This window comes from Xyrauchen texanus, chromosome 25, assembly GCF_025860055.1.
Source record: "Xyrauchen texanus isolate HMW12.3.18 chromosome 25, RBS_HiC_50CHRs, whole genome shotgun sequence".
In the NCBI taxonomy this organism is placed as follows: domain Eukaryota; kingdom Metazoa; phylum Chordata; class Actinopteri; order Cypriniformes; family Catostomidae; genus Xyrauchen; species Xyrauchen texanus.
In genome coordinates, this window is record NC_068300.1 from 40,192,030 (window position 1) to 40,211,678 (window position 19,649).

The following is a 19,649-nucleotide window of genomic DNA, read 5'->3' on the forward strand; positions in this document are numbered from 1 at the left end:
CACATTACACGGAACGAGTCAAATCAAACTTCAACTCTCAACAGTGAAAAGATCTCGCTGCTGAACTTCTTCACCACTATACTACTCAAACACTGGTGAGTGAAATCTAGACATTTACCAGCCAGTGTCTAATCACAGACATTTTTAGATACATTGTGTGAAATTTGGTCTAATATCCGAGTGATTTATTCGTACTGAAGAGAGTTGCGCATATAATAACATCAATCTTGTATTTTAAGAATAAATATCGAGATCGTTCAAATGAAGATTGCGATGCATTGGAAAATTAATATTTTTACCCAGTCCTACGATGCATCTCTAGCAAAAACAGTGTCTTATGGAAAAGCCCCCTTTAAACGCATCGGGTTCAAACTCATAGCCAATCGTTCAAGCAAGAGACCTACTTTATTGAAAATATGTAATTTGGCAAATCCCTGAATTGGACATAGCTACAAACACAAACAGATTTTGTGCAGTTTGTTTTAAAACTCAGAGACCATGAGAGAACTGGCAGTAAATGCAAAGGTGCTATTCAAACCCAGATGACCCCGAATCTGGACCGTAACATTACTGTCACCTTCAATGAAGCAGTGACACCATACAATACAGTCTCTCCCTAACAAAAAAATCTAGAGTTCTGGCAAATTAGCGACTAAATCTCCAAATTAAATTGCACTTGACCCAGCCCATTAACTTCACCAAATTCAACAAATCAAAATTCGCCAAAACCACTTGCGCCTAGACTTACCGCATGCTTACACGAAAATACCGAAGCTTCAAGGCCATGCCCACCGACTTAAACTTATGACTTAAAGTAAAGCACAACACTCTTCATGCTGTTCCTCACACAATGCTATCTTAGCTCTTCTATTATTTTCACATGCAAGTGAGCTTGTGATTCATCACAAATGTTTGCAAGAAGTTGGCAGCTCTTAACCGGTATTGACAATCCTGCTGAAAACCTTTGGCAACAATAGCCAGTTTGCTGCAAGTTTGCCACAAAGCTCATTTGCATGTGAAAATAATCAATGGCAAATTTGCTATGAAGCAAATATACCACTTAGTATGCCACATCTCAACAGGATGTGGCATACTAAGGAACTGTGGAAATGAATGACAAAAACGTCTTAGTCACTACATAAACCAGTTGTATGGGGTTTCCCCTGAAAATTAATAATCCCCATGTTCCCAGAAGAAGTATGTCTGGAATCTATTTATTCTACTCACCTACATTTCAACAGAGCATTTTGTCTGCATGCTTTAAACTGCAAGTAATTCATTACATTTAATAAAATAGCCACAGTGGCTTCAACTTCCATTACATTTCTATTTTGCTCCAATTTCTCCAGAAGTGACATTTTATTTTTCACTTAAAAACATGGAAAGCGCTGGTTTATTCACAAATTGCTCTTGCAATATTCAGATTATACACAAATATAATTTGTAACTTGGATGGAAACATGACTCAAATTCATGGTTTTACAGGAAGACCAAACAATCCACTTCTTAACACGTTAGATGTTTATTGCAGTTTATTTAGTACTTGGTGTACTTTATTTCATTTTAATAAATTTTTTTATATATTTTGTTGCTTAATTTAAAATATATTAAATGATTGTAAAGCAGTCAATGGAAAGGAGGAGGCAAGAACCGGCTTGACGATATACATTTTATTCTAATATAAATCTGAAGCAAAAGACAAAACACACACACATGACGGACATGTCCGTAAACTATATCTCTCTCTCTCCCACACAATCATCCGCAGTCGGCCTTTATCCCTCTCGGAGGCTTGATTAGCCTTATAAGGGACTGGGTGTGTATGATCACGACTCGGCCCCGCCCTCCGCCCTGCCACATTGATTTTCAGAAGTCTGATTATTTCTTGTTACCTGTATTATTCTTATGTAAAGCACTTTGTATTAGCACTGAGATAAATGTGCTATATAAATAAGCACACCTTGGCACAGTCAGAGAGTGAGTTTGTGTGTGTGTGTAACATGTTTGTGTTTTAATGTACATTACCAGTCAAAAACATTCATTATTATTCAAATTATCCACATGATAGAATAATAGTAAATCACATGAAATATCACAAATCGATGTATGGTAATTATGTAGTAACTAAACAATGTTGAAGCCAAACTATCTTTTATATTAACTAGCTTTTTTCAAATTAACCACCTTTAGTCACTATCTGCTTCAACTCATCTATTTAAAAAAATATATCATTAAAATTATATTCAGAGATTGTGTGTGTGTAATGGTTTTGTTACTCAGTGCATGTGTGTATTTGTGCACAAGTGCAATTTCCCACCATTGCTCTTCTATGGACAGTTGATTTGTGTCTGTTCACTGTTTGCAAAAGTATAAAAGCCAGTATGCTTGTAACCATCAGTGCAACGCATTTCACCTTGTGCAAACTCATTCTTGAAGTTCCTGTTCAGGGAGACCTCACCAGGCCACATTCTCTTTTAGTTCCACAAAAATCCATCTCTTCCCCCAAACATTGTATGAAAAAAAAAAAAACACACACACACACTAGATTCACAACATTACTGGGAATTTGCTGGAGCCCTCTTTGAGACAATCTCTTAATGAATAACTGAGGGGATTTGGGTATTAGATCGTACAAGTTTAAACATGAATATGTACATAGTTACATATTTTCTATTGATTCTCTATGCTTGCATCAACGCACATAAGTGTACCCATCAACCGTCAGAGAGAGTTCAACAGTTGATGGTTGAGGGAGTTTAACAATCCAGAACATGAATGCAAACTATTGCATGTGAACACAAAAACTATTGCACAAAAACACAAACATTTTGCGAGGGAATACAAACTATTAGAAGCACACGCAAAACATATTGTGTGGGAATGCAAAGCATTGCATGGGAACGCAAACTTTTGCAAAGGAACACAATATGTATTGCGAGAGAACATAAAACTGTTGGGCGGGAACACAGAACTTATTGCGTGGGAACATAAAACATTGTGAGGAATGCAAAACTATTGTGAGGGACGCAATCTGTTGAGAGGGAACGCAAATGTATTGTGAGAAAATGCAAACAATTGCAAAATATATTTGCGCGAGAACACAAAACGATATTGCACAGAAATGCAAAATGTACTGCGAGGAAACTAAAAATTTTGAGGGAACACTCAACTTAAGGTGAGGGAACTATTGTGAAGAAACGCACACTATTGCAAGAGAATGCAAACTATTGCAAGTAAACGCAAAATATCGCAAGGGAACAAACTACTGCAAGTAAACGCAAAATATATTGTGCTGGAACGCTATTACACGGAAAAGCAAAACATTGGGAGGCAATGAAAACATTTTAAAGGGAACACAATACTTATTGTGAGGGAAAGCAAAGATTTGCGTAATATATTTCAGGTAATAAACAAAACTAATGTAAACAGTAGGAAACATAATTCTGCCATTGTTTTGGCTAAAATGTAAATCAGCATTCCACAAATCATTCATGGAAGGGACAATCCCAGATTGCATTGCAATGAACAGTAAAAATTTTCAAGATGGCAAAAACAGCTTCAGAATTTTGTATTTTTACGTATTACAGAATATAGATGTTAGCTTCAATCCAGGATGAACTTCAAAGACATTAATCTTACAGTTCATACTAAATCTTTGTTTCAACACATCCATGACTTGCATGACATAATTAAGTAATATTAGCATTATATTCATGATGTTAGTCAAAGGGGAACTGGCCCTCACAGTGAGTCTGGTTTCTCCTCAGGTTATTTTTCTCCATTAACCAACATCTTATGGAGTTTTGTGTTACTTGCCACAGTCGCCTTCGGCTTGCTCACTGGGGTTATAAATACAATTATTATTTAATTACTTATTTTTAAACAAAATTCATAACTGTATTTTATCAAACTACACAATGATGACTCATCAACATTATAGACATTACAGTTTTATCTTCTGTTAATGCTATATAAATAAAAATGACTTGACTTAGCAACATGCTAACATCTGACTGATTACTCGCATTAAGACCTATGCACACCAAGACAAAAAACAAAAGTAATTGAAGATGAAAGTTCTAGTCACACCAAGAGCTAAACGAAAAAACACTTTAGTCAATCACGTGCTATAAGGTACAAGAGCATGCCCATGAGTACCTTACTGTTTGTATAAAACAGCTAAATGTGGTTATGGTTAGGTACTGTATAAAATAGTTCCTTAATAATAAATATTTTTTTCAGTACAACTTTATTTTTTAGCAAATTCATGAAAGTGGCATACTTCCAATAGAAGATATAGTCTTGACATGTAAACTAATGTTAACAGTGTCTATGGGTGATGAAACTGATATACACCCTCCAGAGACCCAAGCATGACTGTTGTGGGCATTTATTTCCATTTCCTTTTTTTATTTATTTTATTACCTTATTTGTAACTAGTAGCACATAATAAACATGCAAATAACAATAATAATAATAATTATAAAGCCAAAAGTTTCTAATCCTTAAACTTGATGTCCACATATGTAGACAATGGGACTAATTTGTAACATTGTAAATAATACCAAGATATAGAAAGTTATTTTTTTAATAAAATGATTTATTACGTTTCCAGGATTGTTGGTTATTCATGTTTTTGAGATGTTACAGATATTACAGCTGATTTTTGTAAAGCGGCTTTGGAACAATGTTTATTGGGAAAAGCACAAGCAACAAACTTTATAAATACAAATTATTTTACCTGATTTGACTTTAATTAACAAAATCTCAAATGTTATCTCTTTGCATTGTCAAATAAACCAGTTTTTAGCCAGTGCTGAAGCATTTTACCAATCAGAAATGAGCATAATTAATGCTGATAAAAGTAATGGACAGCTTCTTCCAATCACTGCCAACTAGGGTTGAGTGGTATACCGGTACTAACGAAATATCACAACACCAAAAATAAAATGGTACAATATCATCTTGTTGCTAATTTTGGTACTATTTTACAGTATGTTGCCATTAGCAAAATGTTATGAGATGTGAAAGTTTGTAGATGAAATCACTGACAATTTGAAAAAACTATTTTAAAAAAATCTCAATATTCACATTTTCAAATGTGATCATTAAACAGCAGAAGGGTGTCATTTAAATAATATACAGTCCTATTCACTGCATGCTACAGAATGAACAAGAGGTGCCGCTCTGCTCTATCTACTTCACACACACACACACGTATGCTCACACAAACGCAACACACGCTGCTGGTGCTTGATTTTCATTCAGTGTGTTTAGTGCATAAACGGTTGTGAACACTCAAATCTCCTTCTCCGGTGCAGCTCTGAGATTTTAGCTTGCGATTCATGGCAGGTGTATTACAGCATTAATGGAAAGCTTGATATAACCAGAACCCATCAAAAAAGGAAGAACTAAAAGGTCTGTCAAAATAAAAGTTCTGCTTAAAGAACTGCTAAAGGTTCTGCTTAAAATAGCACTTAAAGTGCTATTTAACTGGAGACGTGAAATTGAAGACAGTAATATATACATATAATTACTATAAAAAATATGAATATTCCAAAAGTAGCAATAATACATATAATAAGAGTAGTATCATATTAAATGGTTGTATTTTGATTATTATGACCTGTAAGCAGCCTTATGTCTGAGTTTTTTTCATTAATGTTTTCAATAATACTCTAAATAAAAAATAAAAAGAATTTTGTTAATAATTAATTATTATATTTTCATTTGATTAAAGCTGCATGTACATATCATAATATTTAACATGGAATCCAAGAAAATTTAAACGAAAACAGAATTTGTATCTGTTAGACTTTATGCAGTTCTTTTAATCAAGTTATTTTCTGTGTTATTTCATCAAAAATCAGAGGTTTTTATTTTTTGTCTAAGAATCGATTTAGTATCAATACCGAGGTGCCAGGTCTGGTATTGTACCATAGGCAAAACTTTGCTGTGTGTCCTTGAGTAAGGCACTTAACTCCAGGTTGCTCCGGGGGGATTGTCCCTGTAATAAGGGCTCTGTAAGTCGCTTTGGATAAAAGCATCTGATAAATGCATAAAACGTAAATGTAAATTCAAACCCTTGAGTAATAAACTTTGAGCATATGGGCAGATGGTTAAAGGTGCATCGTATCCATCTGTAGCAGTGACATGAGAACAGCATGTTGTACCCTCAGGAGGACACGTTCTTGGCAAGAACTAGCATGCTATTCTCAGGCTAGCCTGAATCCATCCATCCATCCATTCGCTCTATTATGAACGAAGATGAGAAATGTTGCATTAACACCAACAGTTAAAGAAAAATAGTGAATAGTAGCTCATTTGTTCAGAAACAAGACATTTTTCCAAACACTAGTGATTATTTTAGCAGCTTTTTTTTTTGCAGTCACATTGTTTTCTGCAATATACAAAATACTATTCTAATATTTATAACAATAAAATTCCAAAATAATATAATCTTTAGTCAAATGTTGCCGTTCATCACTATGTTCTATGTCAGTTATATCATTTATGGTGTTTTCTAGTGGTATTGGTGGTATTTAGTGTAAATCCATCTGGTAACATTTACAATAATGTTACATTAGTTAACATGAACTAACAATGAACAATACTTTTACATCATTTAATGTTAATTTCAACATACAGTAATACATTTTAAAAATAAAAGTTGTATATGCTAACATTAGTTAATGCACTATGAACTAACATAAGTTAACAATGAACCATTTTAAATTATTAACAAACATTAATAAAGATGAATACATGCTGTAAAAGTATTGTTCACTGTAGGATCATTATACCGAATGCATTAACTAGTGTAAATAAATGGAACCTTATTGTAAAGTGTTACCATTGATCTGTTCAAATACTGTTTATTGCTGTCACACTAATTGATTTTTCGCTAATAATCCTATCTTAGCGAGTGTTGTCGTCTGCCATTTCTCTTACAAGCACTCTACGTGAGAAGTGTGAGTTTGACCAGTTTTAGGCAGAATTTTATAGAAATTATTAAAAAAAAAAAATTGTTGATTGATAACTTGTAATAGTGACACTATGTACCTAAAGAGGATATACGCATTTTAAATAAATCTCGAGAAGAGCATACAATGGATTAAACTGTGTCAGCCCTCATTCCCAAATGAACATGTAAAACATCAGCAAGGACACCTACATTTGCTCAAAGGTAAATTAAAGTTAATAACTTCATGTTAACTAATTCATGTATTGATTCAGGTCTTAAAGGCTATAGTAAACAGGGTTCCCACTCTTTTCATGGCAACATTTCAGGACACATCCTGTGCCCAACGGGTGTAATATTAAAGCAAAAAATGAATAGATGATACACTGGATCAACAAGATGTAATTCAGCAGCCAAAAACGTTTTTCAGACATATTATTATATATAGTTATGAACATGTAATTGCCCCTTGAGTACTTGACGAGTAATTAATCGAGTAGTATTCGAGTAGACAAAATGACCAAAATGCTCATCCCTAGTTCACACCAATCTCCCATTCATTCCTATGGGGAGCTCAGCAGAAATTGTCAGAGCAAGCAATGGTAACCAAGAATGGCAGAGCTTAGCAAAGGGTCAATCGAGACCCTCTTTGATTTTGTTCCAGACAAATACTTCTGTTATTGAAAAAAAATTGAAATAAACTTTGGACATTTTTATGTCCCAGGCGTTGATTTTCATCAAAATAAACGGCAAATGGAAACCTCAACTTGGCCAAGAATTAACTTAACTAGAAAGCAAGAAGGGCTTCCTATGCTATTAAAAAATCTATCCAATTTGAAATACCAATTAAAATCTGGCTCAAAATATTCCAATCAATCATAGAATCCATTGCACTATATGGCAGCAAGGTTTGGGGTCCTCTCCTAAATCACGAATTTGACAAATGGGACAAAAATCCGATTGAAGCCCTGCATACAAAGTTTTGTAAAAGCATTCTTAAGGTACAGAAAAACACATCTAACAATGCATGCAGGGCAGAATTAGGCCAATACTCTAATAATCCACACTGAAAAAAGAGCCATTAAATTTGGGAAACATCTAAAACTGAGTGACCCAAACTCTTATCATTTTAAAGCCCTTAAAATCCATGAAGTGAACGCTGAGAGGAGTCCCCACATTCAGCTGGTCCTGTGGCTCCACAAACAGACTAACATGACTAACAATAATCAGCCTCAGGACACGGACACCCTCATTCACACAATCCAGCCCAACCAAATGATTCATAAAAAGGTGGAGAGGAAGAGAAAGAAAAGAGAGGGGGTATTGAGAGAGAGAAACAGAAAGATTGTGAAGCCAAGAGAATGAAATGAGAGAGAGAGAGAGAGAGAGAGAGAGAGAGAGAGAGAGAGAGAGAGAGAGAGAGAAAGAACGGCCCTCACTCTATTTGAGATTCTCTTCAGAAGAGTCTCTGATTACTAGACTGAGAGGCCTTCGTGACCTTTAAACTTCCTGAAACAAAAGGAAGCTCTGTGCTCACCTCATCCGCATCACACACAACAACATTTAAGCATGAAAAGAGAGAGAGAGAGAGAGAGAGAGAGAGCGAGCACTAAAAAGGTGAAGACAGGAAGAGAAAGAAAAGAGAGGGGGTATTGAGAGAAAGAAACAGAAAGACATTGTGAAGCCGAGAGAATGAAATGAGAGAGAAAGAGAGAATCTGATAAGTGAGGAGAAACTGAACATCAGGAAGGCAGGCATGGGACAGAAAGATGTCTGACGCACAAACTCACTTCCTCCACTCATAACCATGAACACTAGATCAAAGAATCCGCAGTTTGAGTACTGTTTTACGTCACATTTCCTGCCATGTTTTCATATTCTGGAAGGTTTCACAACTGAATTAATGCTCACAACCAGAGTGGGAAATTAACAACTGCCACCAGCCAAATGCTGGTATTTTTTACACAGTGGCGATTAATTTAGTCTTATCTAACAGCCACTGTGGCAGGCGACCCGTCTCGGATTGGCATTTGAAAAGATATGCTTTTGTTTATATTTGTTATATTTTGTATATATATGATTTCCTGATTCGATTCTGACTCTTTATTGGTTCAAATTGATTGAGTGGAGATCGCCGACAAAAGCCTGAAATCATAAGAAAATCGGAGCTCGCTCCCATGATCCAAGATGGCGGTGCGGTAGCACGCAGCGGCCACTCCGGATCCACAATGGTGCTATTTTTGTTAAAAAAGCCCGACTTTTGCAGCACATGGACATCGGAGCAACCAGACACTACTAAAATATAAGACTCATGCAAAAACCAAGCTGCATGATGACCTGCAGGAGGCGCTACGCGTACTCGGCTTGCTGCGGAGACCAGGCCTCCAGTCCTCGGCGTCGCCTGATGCCGGTGGCCAGGGGAGAGGACGTCGTAAGCGGTGTGCGAGAAAGCGGAAGCACGGCAAGAGGGTGGGGGTTCATGCTAGGTTAAAAACAAACCCTAGCCGGCCGGCTCTCCCGTCTATCCTGCTCTCAAATGTTTGCTCCCTGGACAATAAACTGGACTATATTTGACTCCAGCAGGCTACGCAGCGTGAGTTCAGAGATTGCTGCGTCTTTGTTTTCACGGAGACGTGGCTCAGCGACAGAGTTCCAGATGCCGCCATTCAGCTAGACGGGCTCACTTTGTTTCGTGCCGACAGAAATACAGCTCTCTGCGGTAAGACTCGCGGTGGTGGCTTGTGTGTTTACATCAACACAGAATGGTGCAAGAACTCTATGCTAGTCTCTAGTTACTGTTCATTGCTGTTGGAGCTTGTGACTGTTAGATGCAGACCTTTTTATCTACCATGGGAATTCACCACTGTTTACATAACCGGAGTTTACATTCCCCCCAGCGCTAACGCTAAGGAAGCTCTGTGAACTGTATGGGGCTATGAGCTGAACTGCAGAACGCTCACCCCGACGGACTGTTTATTGTCGCGGAGATTTCAACCATGCGAATCTCAAGACAGTGCTCCCTAAATTCCATCAGTATGTGGACTTTGCAACGAGAGGGCTGAACGGCTTGATCTTGTTTACACAAACATCCCAGGCGCGTACCGGCGGAGCCCTGCCCCCACCTCGGCTACTCAGACCACATCTCTGTTATGTTAATTCCAGCATACAGACCGCTCGTCAGACGCACAAAACCGCTTCAGAAGCAGGTGAAAACCTGGCCAGCAGGAGACATCTCTGCTCTTTAGGACTGTTTTGAGTGTACTGTGTTCAGGGACGCTGCAACATATGGCGATTCTACCAACTTGGAGGAATACACAGCATCAGTGACCAGCTACATCAGCAAGTGCATTGATGATGTCACTTTCTCCAAGACCATCACCACACGCTGCAACCAGAAGCCGTGGATGACTGCGGAGGTGCGCACGCTGCTGAGGTCCCGAGACTCCGCCTTCAGAGCAGGCGATAAGGCAGCCCTAAGAACAGCTAGGGCCAAACTGTCACGGGCAATCAGAGAGGCAAAGCGCGCTACGCCCAGAGAATCCACAGTCACTTCCAGGACAGCGGTGACACGCGGCGCATGTGGCAGGGCATCCAGGCCATCACCAACTACAGGACAACATCAGTTGCCTGTGACAAAGATGCCTCCCTTCCAGATGCGCTGAACGACTTCTACGCTCGGTTTGAAGTGCAGAACAACGTGGTGGCGAGGAAGACCACCCCTCCTCCCAACGACCAGGTGCTCTGTCTTACCACGGCAGATGTGAGGAAAACTCTACGTAGAGTCAGACCAGACAACATTCCTGGCAGAGTGCTCAGAGGATGTGCAGACCAGCTAACAGATGTTCTTACCGACATCTTCAACATCTCTCTGAGCAGCGCCGTCGTTCCAACGTGCTTCAAGGCCACCACCATCATCCCCATGCCAAAGAAGTCTTCAGTGTCCTGCCTCAACGATTACCGTCCCGTCGCACTTACACCCATCATCATGAAGTGCTTCGAGAGGCTCGTCATGAGGCACATTAAGACCCAGCTGCCCCCCTCACTAGACCCACTACAGTTTGCGTATCGTCCAAACCGTTCAACGGACGATGCCATCACCACAACCCTCCATCTGGCCCTCACCCACCTAGACAATGAGGACTCATACGTTCGAATGCGGTTCATAGATTTCAGCTCAGCATTCAACACAATCATTCCCCAGCACCTGATTGGAAAGCTGAACCTGCTGGGCCTGGACAACTCCCTCTGCACTGGATCCTGGACTTCCTGACTGGGAGACCTCAGTCAGTCCGGATCGGGAACAGCATCTCCACCACCACCACACTGAGCACTGGAGCCCCCCAGGGCTGTGTGCTCAGTCCACTGCTGTTCACTCTGCTGACTCACGACTGTGCAGCAATGCACAGCTCGAACCACATCGTCAAGTTCGCCGATGACACGACCGTGGTGGGTCTCATCAGCAAGAACGACGAGTCAGCATACAGAGAGGAGGTGCAGCGGCTGACGAACTGGTGTAGAGCCAACAACCTGTCCCTGAAGGTCGACAAAACAAAAGAGATGGTTGTTGACTTTAGCACAAGGTGAACACACTCCGCTGAACATCGACGGCTCCTCTGTGGAGAGGAAAAGCAAATCTCCCACCCCCCATCCTCACTACATTCTATAGAGGGACTATTGAGAGCATCCTGAGCAGCTGCATCACTGCCTGGTTTGGGACTTGCACCATTTCGGACCGCAAAGCCCTGCAGAGGATAGTGAGGACAGCTGAGAAGGTCATTGGGGTCTCTCTTCCCTCCATCAAAGACATTTACAAAAAACACTGTATCCGCAAAGCAACCAGCATTGTGGATGACCCCACACACCCCTCACACAAACTTTTTACCCTCCTGCCGTCTGGCAAGAGGTACCGAAGCATTCAGGCCCTCACGGCCTGACTGTGTAACAGCTTCTTCCCCCAAGCCATCAGACTGCTCAATACTCAGAGACTGGTTTGACACACACACACGTGTCCTGAGTTGCACTTTAATTACTGTCACTTTATAACTGTCTGCTACCTCAATAACTGCTATGTGCATAGAACACTATCTCATAGTATGTTATGTTTACGTTTTTTGCACTACCGAGTACTGGTCGGCGCTGCACTGTGTCTATTGTCCTGTTCATTGTCAGTAATTTGTTGTACTGTCCCGTACTTTGCACATGTTTGCACGTGCACTTTATATAGGTATATATATATATATATATATATATATATATAGGTATTTTATATAGGTATTTGATTTTGTTGTGTTGTCTCATGTGGTCCTGTGTTGGTCCTTTGTTGTTTTTATGTAGCACCATGGTCCTGGAGGAATGTTGTCTCATTTTGCTGTGTACTGTACTAACTGTATATGGTTGAAACGACAATAAAAACCACTTGACTTGACTTGATGAGCAAAAATTGCACTGTATGAACTATCAAAGACGCGATTTCAGAGAAGCGCAAACGCGTCGCCAATGTCAGCGAGATATCTAGAATGTTAAATATCTGGACCTTCTGCGACTCCAAATCGTACAATGTGAAATATGTTTTGACTGAATACAACAGCAGCGTTGACCTACAGCCAATGAGAGAGCAAGAAACAGGGCACGGGAAGTTTCAGAGGGAGGAGTCCTGATATACCTGCAACAGAACATCAACTAGCATGGCTGCGGTATCAAGAAACTCTAATTGGACCGAAGAAATTGAGGAAATATTTGTGGAACATTGGCAGGATCACCAGTACCTATTTGATGTTTCCTCTGAACTGTAGCACAACCGGGTGGAGAAAGAGTTTCAGTGGGAAACTCTTGTCTAGTCTGGGCACGTCACAGATGTGCACACACTACACGACCATCAGTTGTGAGATTTCTCACAATGGACCAGTCATGACTCAAAACATCAGTGGAGACGAGCTTGAGTCGTGTAGGGTACACTAGGATTAAGACGCATAATAAAGGGATAGTTCACTCAAAAACGAACATTCTCACATCATTTACTCTGTGTATGACATTTTCTGCTGAACGCAAACAAAGATTTTAAGAGGAATATTTCCATAAAAGGCGCAACAAAGCACATAAAGGCAGCATAAAAGTAATCCATAAGACTACAGTGGTTTAATCTATATCTTCAGAAGTGATATGATAGATATGGGTGAGAAACAGATCAATATTTTTAACTGGTCCTTTTCAAAGTCCATTTTAACTGTCAATCTCCATTACATTTCACATTCTTTTGATTTTGGCAATTCGCATTCTTCGTAAATGCGTAAAAAAGGACCTGTTTCTCATTCACACCTATTATATATTTTACGTTTATGCTGCCTTAATGCACTTTTGGAGCTTAAACATTTTTGTACCCATTAACTTGCACTGTATGGACCTACAGACCTGAGATATTCTTCTAAAAATCTTTGTTTGTGTTCAATAGAATAAAGAAAGTCATTCACATCTGGGATGGCATGAGCGTGAGTATATGATGGGACAATTTTCATTTTTGGGTGAACTATTCCTTTAACAACCAGGTGTAAACAGGGCTATTGGCCTCATGAGCTTTGAATTAACCATGTTAACATACCGATTAAATAAATAACATACCTGTAATTAAATAAGCTGAAGTGAGGAGTTTACACTCTGGTTTATGCTAATTGTGATGAGGAGGAGGGTGTGGCCAGGCTGTGATGACAGCCGGTGCTGAATCAGCTGATCAGCGGGACAGCAAGAAAAGGGGAGCTGGAGATGCCAAACTGAGAGAGAGAGAGCCACACGTGGCCGTGCTGCATGTGTGTCTGTGTACGTTTATGATTTATGTTGTTTTAAGTTCATTTATATTGTTAATCTTTACATTTAATGTTCAGCCAGTTCCCGCCTCCACCATGCCATCCTTTCCCTGAAACACAAATGTAGAGAGAATCTTACCTTCCAGTTGGCCAACTGCTGAGACTCAATGATCTTAATAAACGCCCCCATCAAAATACCTGAAAAACAAAAGCCAAATATTTAGAGTCTGATAACCAATGAAGGGTGTTTCTTCAACTTCGGGCACTTTTAGCACTCTGGACTTCAAGAAACATTTTTCACATTCTCAATCATTTAATGTCTACTCAAGTACATGCATCACAGGAGATGTATACATTAATCTTCCCACCACAGTGTTGTTTCCAGCACATTTTAAAATCTGTATTGTGCTTAATAGAATTCTGTTCTGGAAATGACGCTGATGGAAATTACATTTTTTAACCTTTTTGAAATAAAATGGCTGACTCATTTGACTTGCTAAGGCTAATTTTATAGTTAACATTTTATGTACCTTAAATACACACAATCAAAAAATAATTTCATTGCATTTCATCCCCAGATCATCACCGATCCTCCACCGAATTTCACAGTGGGTGCGAGACACTGTGGTTTGAAGGCCTCTCAAGGTCTCTGTCTTACCATTAGATGACCAAGTGGAGGATCGGTGATGATCTGGGGGAGCTTCAGCAAGGGTGGAATCGGACAGATTCATCTTTGTGAAGGACACATGAATCAAGCCACGTACAAGCCACGTTGCTTCCATCAGCTCTTACAATGTTCCCCAACTCCGAGGATTGTTTTTTCCAGCAGGAAAATGCTCCATGCCACACAGACAGATCAATCAAGGTGTGGATGGAGGACCACTGGATCACGACCCTGTCTTGGCCAGCCCAATCTCCAGACCTCAACCCCATTGAAAACCTCTGGAATGTGATCATGAGGAAGATGGAAGGTCACAAGCCATCAAACAAAGCCGAGCTGCTTGAATTTTTGCACCAGGAGTGGCATAAAGTCACCCAACATCGATGTGAAAGACTGGTAGAGAGCATGCCAAGACACAAGAAAGCTGTGACAGCCATCATTCCAACACCTTATCCTTGAGCAATCATGTTAAATTGCAAATTTGGTACCAGAAATCACTTGCCATTATATCAGACACAGTTGAAAGCTATTTGGTTCATTAAATGAAGCTTAACATTGTCTTTATGTTTGTTTTTGAGTTGTCACAGTATGCAATAGAAAATCAAAATTGCCAAAAATATAAAGGTGTACACTACAGTCTTCAAAGACAAAGGACAACTGGCTCTAACAAGGACAGGAAGAGATGTGGAAGACCAGATGTACAACTAAACAAGAGGATAAGTACATCAGAGTCTCTAGTTTGAGAAATAGATGCCTCACATGTCCTCCGCTGACAGCTTCATTGAATTCTACCCGCTAAACACCAGCTTCAACAGAAAAGAGAAGACTCAGGGGTGCAGGCCTTATGGGAAGAATTGCAAAGAAAAAGACACTTTTGAACATTGGACAGCAGATAATTGGAAAAGTGTGTTATGGATCTTAAACCCATTGAGCTTTTGTGGGATCAGCTAGACTGTAAGGTGTTCGAGAAGTGCCCGACAAAACAGCCACATCTATGGCAAGTGCTACAGGAAATGTGTGGTGAAATGTCACCTGAGTATCTGGACAAACTGACAGCTAGAATGCCAAGGATCTGCAAAGCTGTCATTGCTGCACGTGGAGGATTTTTTGATGAGAACTTTGAAGTAGTTTAAGTTTTAAGATTAAGTTCTGAACACTTTTTTCAAATTGTAATAGTACTTTTTCATGTTATTAATGTCCTGACTACACATTGTGATCAGTTGAATGCCACTTTGGTGAATAAAAGCAAAATCTGTAATTATTCCAACTTTTGGCCGCTGGTGTATATATTAAAATAAACCCCTGGGACATAAAAGTGCACCAAGTACAGGTATTTTGTGGTGGTGTACTCTGTAAATGTCTCCATAACTCTTGAGTACTGAGAGACACTGACCAACACCCACATCATTTTGGAGAAACTACATTTGTTTAAATTCACACTCTGGTTGCACAATATCGAGAAATAGGTCAGCCGAGTGTGAATACTGACGTCTATATTTACCAATTATCTGATAACAACATGCACTCAGTAATAATTATACATTTTCTTACATTGGATCCCCTCTAGATTGTATAGGCTTGGTCTTAAAGACACACCCACCTGCTGGCGATGTCAGTCCGAAGATGGGGACACAACCCATGTCTTTTGGTGGTGTGCGAAGATCCAAGAATTTTGGTTGTGGGTTCAGAGTTTTATGTGATATTTTGGGCACTCAAATTTCATTTTGCCCCAGACTCTGTATTTTAGGCGATGGGTGGTCATTACTAAAGGGGATAAACACATAAGATATTGGGTTCTAACCAGTGTTATGATCGGCAGTCAGATTCTCCATAGGGGATGGAGATCAGCTGAAGTGGGGCAGTTAATTGACCTTTTTGGAAGGCTCTAGGGGAGGGGCAGTGGAGAGGGTAAAATAGTTTAAAATGTGTGTGATTATTTTATATATATATATTTTTTTTTTTTTTTTGGTGTCTTGTATTTTAGCTTTGACCACAAGGGTAGGTCAGGGTGGGGTTGGTGATTGGGAGGGGGAAAGGGAATAATGGGGGTTAAAAGTTGATTCTGTGCATATATGTTATGTTTTTCTGTTTCACATGTTGGAGTCAATAAAAAGTGTTAACTTTCTTACATTATTAGAATGGAAAATGTGTGTAACTTAAGAAATAAATCCATTTTTATCCTCATTGTTACTTATGTAAGTCTGTTTAATGATTGATTGTTTTATGTAATGCTCATCAAAAACTATATAATTGCCTTTCACAACAGAAACATGTTTTATGATTAACTATTTCTGATTGCGATTATCATTATGACTCATTTGTTCCAGTTAGCACTGAATGGAAAATTTTCAAGAGTAAACACTGACTAAAATAAAGAGACATCATACAGTGACTTACCAAGAGAGACGACAGCCACACTCTCAGGTAAAAAGTTCAGCTTGAACTTGATCAGCAGGTGCACCAGTATGATACATATACCTGAAAACACAAAAATAATTCATTATAAAACTAAAATAAAATCCCTTCCAAAAACTAATCATGGTAGCCATGCTTTCCACAAAAAGGTGCTAGCACCACTGCAAGATTAAAAAAATAAATAAATAACAAAAAGTTTCAACATGGTTTAAGAAGATCTCATATAATTTAATTAATCACATTAACTTCTCAAAGTTTTATAGGAACAATAACAAGTCATTAACTAAAACAAATAATTTTCAAGACATTATATGTAAATGTCAATGCAAGTTAAGCATTGTTGCTTTTATTAAATTTTTTGTTTATTTGTTTACTTTATGGGCCCTATTTTATGAGTGCTAGCACTAAGTGCAGCGCTATGCCATAAGTCATACATGCAAAGTCAATGGACATGCCTATGATGTTTTGGTATTTTCGTGCAAGCACGTGCCAAGTCTAGGCGCAAGTGGGTTTGGCGATATTGCTCGTGCAAAGCTCTAATGGGCTGTGTCTAGTGCAATTTAATTCTGAGGTTCTTCTCCATCACCATCTGCATCCTATTATATAGTCCTATTATCGTATTAGCACAATGACATATTTCTCAGGAAAATAGCAAATTGCGCTTTGTGCCACTTCATTAACATCCATTCACCCACAGTTTGCACACATACACCAACAGATAGCGCAAACACTACCACCCACACCCACTCGCGATTTGTGCGGACATAAAATTGCCCTTAGAATGAACTCTCTCAGGAAAATTGGCTAAGTCGTTGCACACGGTCGTAGCACTTAGCCCTGTGCATTTCTCACTCAGAAAAATAGAGCCTAAGTGCTTCTTCCTTTGTCATTTTGTATTTTTTTTATTATATAACATTTTATTTTATTCTCATAAAAATGTTTAAATTAAACTGTGATTTTGCTCTACCATTCATAGTATGTCATAGTCAGGTCATTGTCACTCTAATGTGTCATGCAGGTTATAAATTCACTTTACCCAGATTAAACCTTCTAGCATCCAATGACAAGACATTACAAACGATAAAGACTATTAGACCTCTATCTGATGAAACACTGCATATTTTTAATTGTCTTAGGCAGAGCTTGTCTCAGGACAAGGGTATCCTTTACATAATACACACTGCGTCATGGGCACACACGGTACAATGTGCCACAACACACACACACGGCAACAGAATGGTCTGATGACATTACAGGACGATGAGGATAACCCCCTCCAAAAGCATCGATGGGTAACTTTAAGCCCCTTTGTTTGATAAGAACACAAACAGCACGACAAAGCACTTCACTATGTGTCAACGAATCAGTGGTGTCAAGTACACACAAGCAGGTATCAATACTGTGTGATGAGTCACTCTTATTTCTCATAAGGACAGCTTTGAGTTTGGAGAAAGCAGCCATAACAACCAGAGGGTACACTACAAATCCTTCTCCATGGCTCTGAGGGACTGAGTTGTAAAATTTCCATCATGGTCTATTTTTATCCATCATATTGGTTTTTTGTTTCCCCGATAAGCGTGTAGATGTATTCTATTGCATTTATGTGTGTACATTTGATATCCTCTTGATAGAGCGAATATTATAATTTTTCACCGCCCATGACAGTTTTACCTAGGATTAGCTTAATTTAAAAGCAATCCAGCTGAAATGTGTTGTCTGTTATTCATGCTTTTAAAGGGCCGGTTCAACCAAAGATTTTCTCACCCTCATGCCATCCCAGATATGTATGACTTTCTTTCTTCTGCGGAACACAAACAAAGGTTTTTAGAAGAATATTTCAGCTCTGTAGGTCCATACAATACAAGTGACGAAGACTTTGAAGCTCCAAAAAGTAGATAAAGGCAGCAAAACAGTAATCCATACAACTCCAGTGGTTTAAACCATTTCTTCTGAAGTGATCCAATCGGCTTAGGGTGATAAAGAAAAATTAAACTCTTTTTTTCACTATAAATCTTATAAACATCTTGTATATCTCTTCTCTTTCAAGCTTGGTTACACTTTCTAATGCTTGACACATGCGCACAACAGATGGCGCTAGCAAGTGTAATCGAGCTTGAAATCATGATTGCCAAGAAGAATGTCAAGATTTTATATTTTGTTATAAAGAGTTATATTTTGGTCTGTTCTCACACAAAACCGATTGGATCACTTCAGAAAACATGGATTAAATCACTGGAGCCTGATGGATTACTTTCATGCTGCCTTTATGTGCTTTTTGGAGCAATTCACTTGTATTGTATGAACCTACAGAGCGGAGATATTCTTCTAAATATCTTAATTTGTGTTCTGCAGAAGAAAGAAAGTCATAAACATCTGGGTGAGTAAATGATGAAAGAATTTTCATTTTTTTGGGTGAACTATCCCTTTAATCAACTACTGTGTTTAATTAAAGCTAAATGAATGATCAGTGTTGAAACGTTGATCATATATGAAGCTTTGAATCAAGAAATCTCTAGGTTTTCCAAACATGTTCGAGCAAATTTCTTTATCGTTCACGCAGGAGCAACATCAGAAATGCATGGCCACATTCGCACACAGCTGAGGGAACACTGATTGGGGAGTTACATTCTTTTTTTTGATAAATTAAATACATAAATGAAGATGAAAGCTAAAATATTAGGTGCCATGGATGACTATTTACTGAGTAATCACCTATGATTTTGGAGCAAAACCACAGATCAAAATAATAAACTTAGAAAGTTGGCAGCATCATTATTTTATTTTTTATAAGAGGTCTGTTACTAAAATCAGTGAA

The 19,649-nt window shown here is 38.8% G+C and overlaps 1 protein-coding gene across 1 annotated transcript in view; it reads right to left on the reverse strand.

Moving 5' to 3' along the window:
- slc9a8 (solute carrier family 9 member 8) overlaps positions 1-19,649 on the reverse strand; it is a 66,322-nt gene that overhangs the window by 44,921 nt on the left and 1,752 nt on the right. The window contains exons 3-4 of the mRNA XM_052091698.1: positions 16,817-16,897; positions 13,898-13,956 (exon numbers count right to left, since the gene is read on the reverse strand). Coding sequence (XP_051947658.1) covers positions 13,898-13,956; positions 16,817-16,897 — 140 coding nt within the window. The remainder of the gene's footprint in view (positions 1-13,897; positions 13,957-16,816; positions 16,898-19,649) is intronic.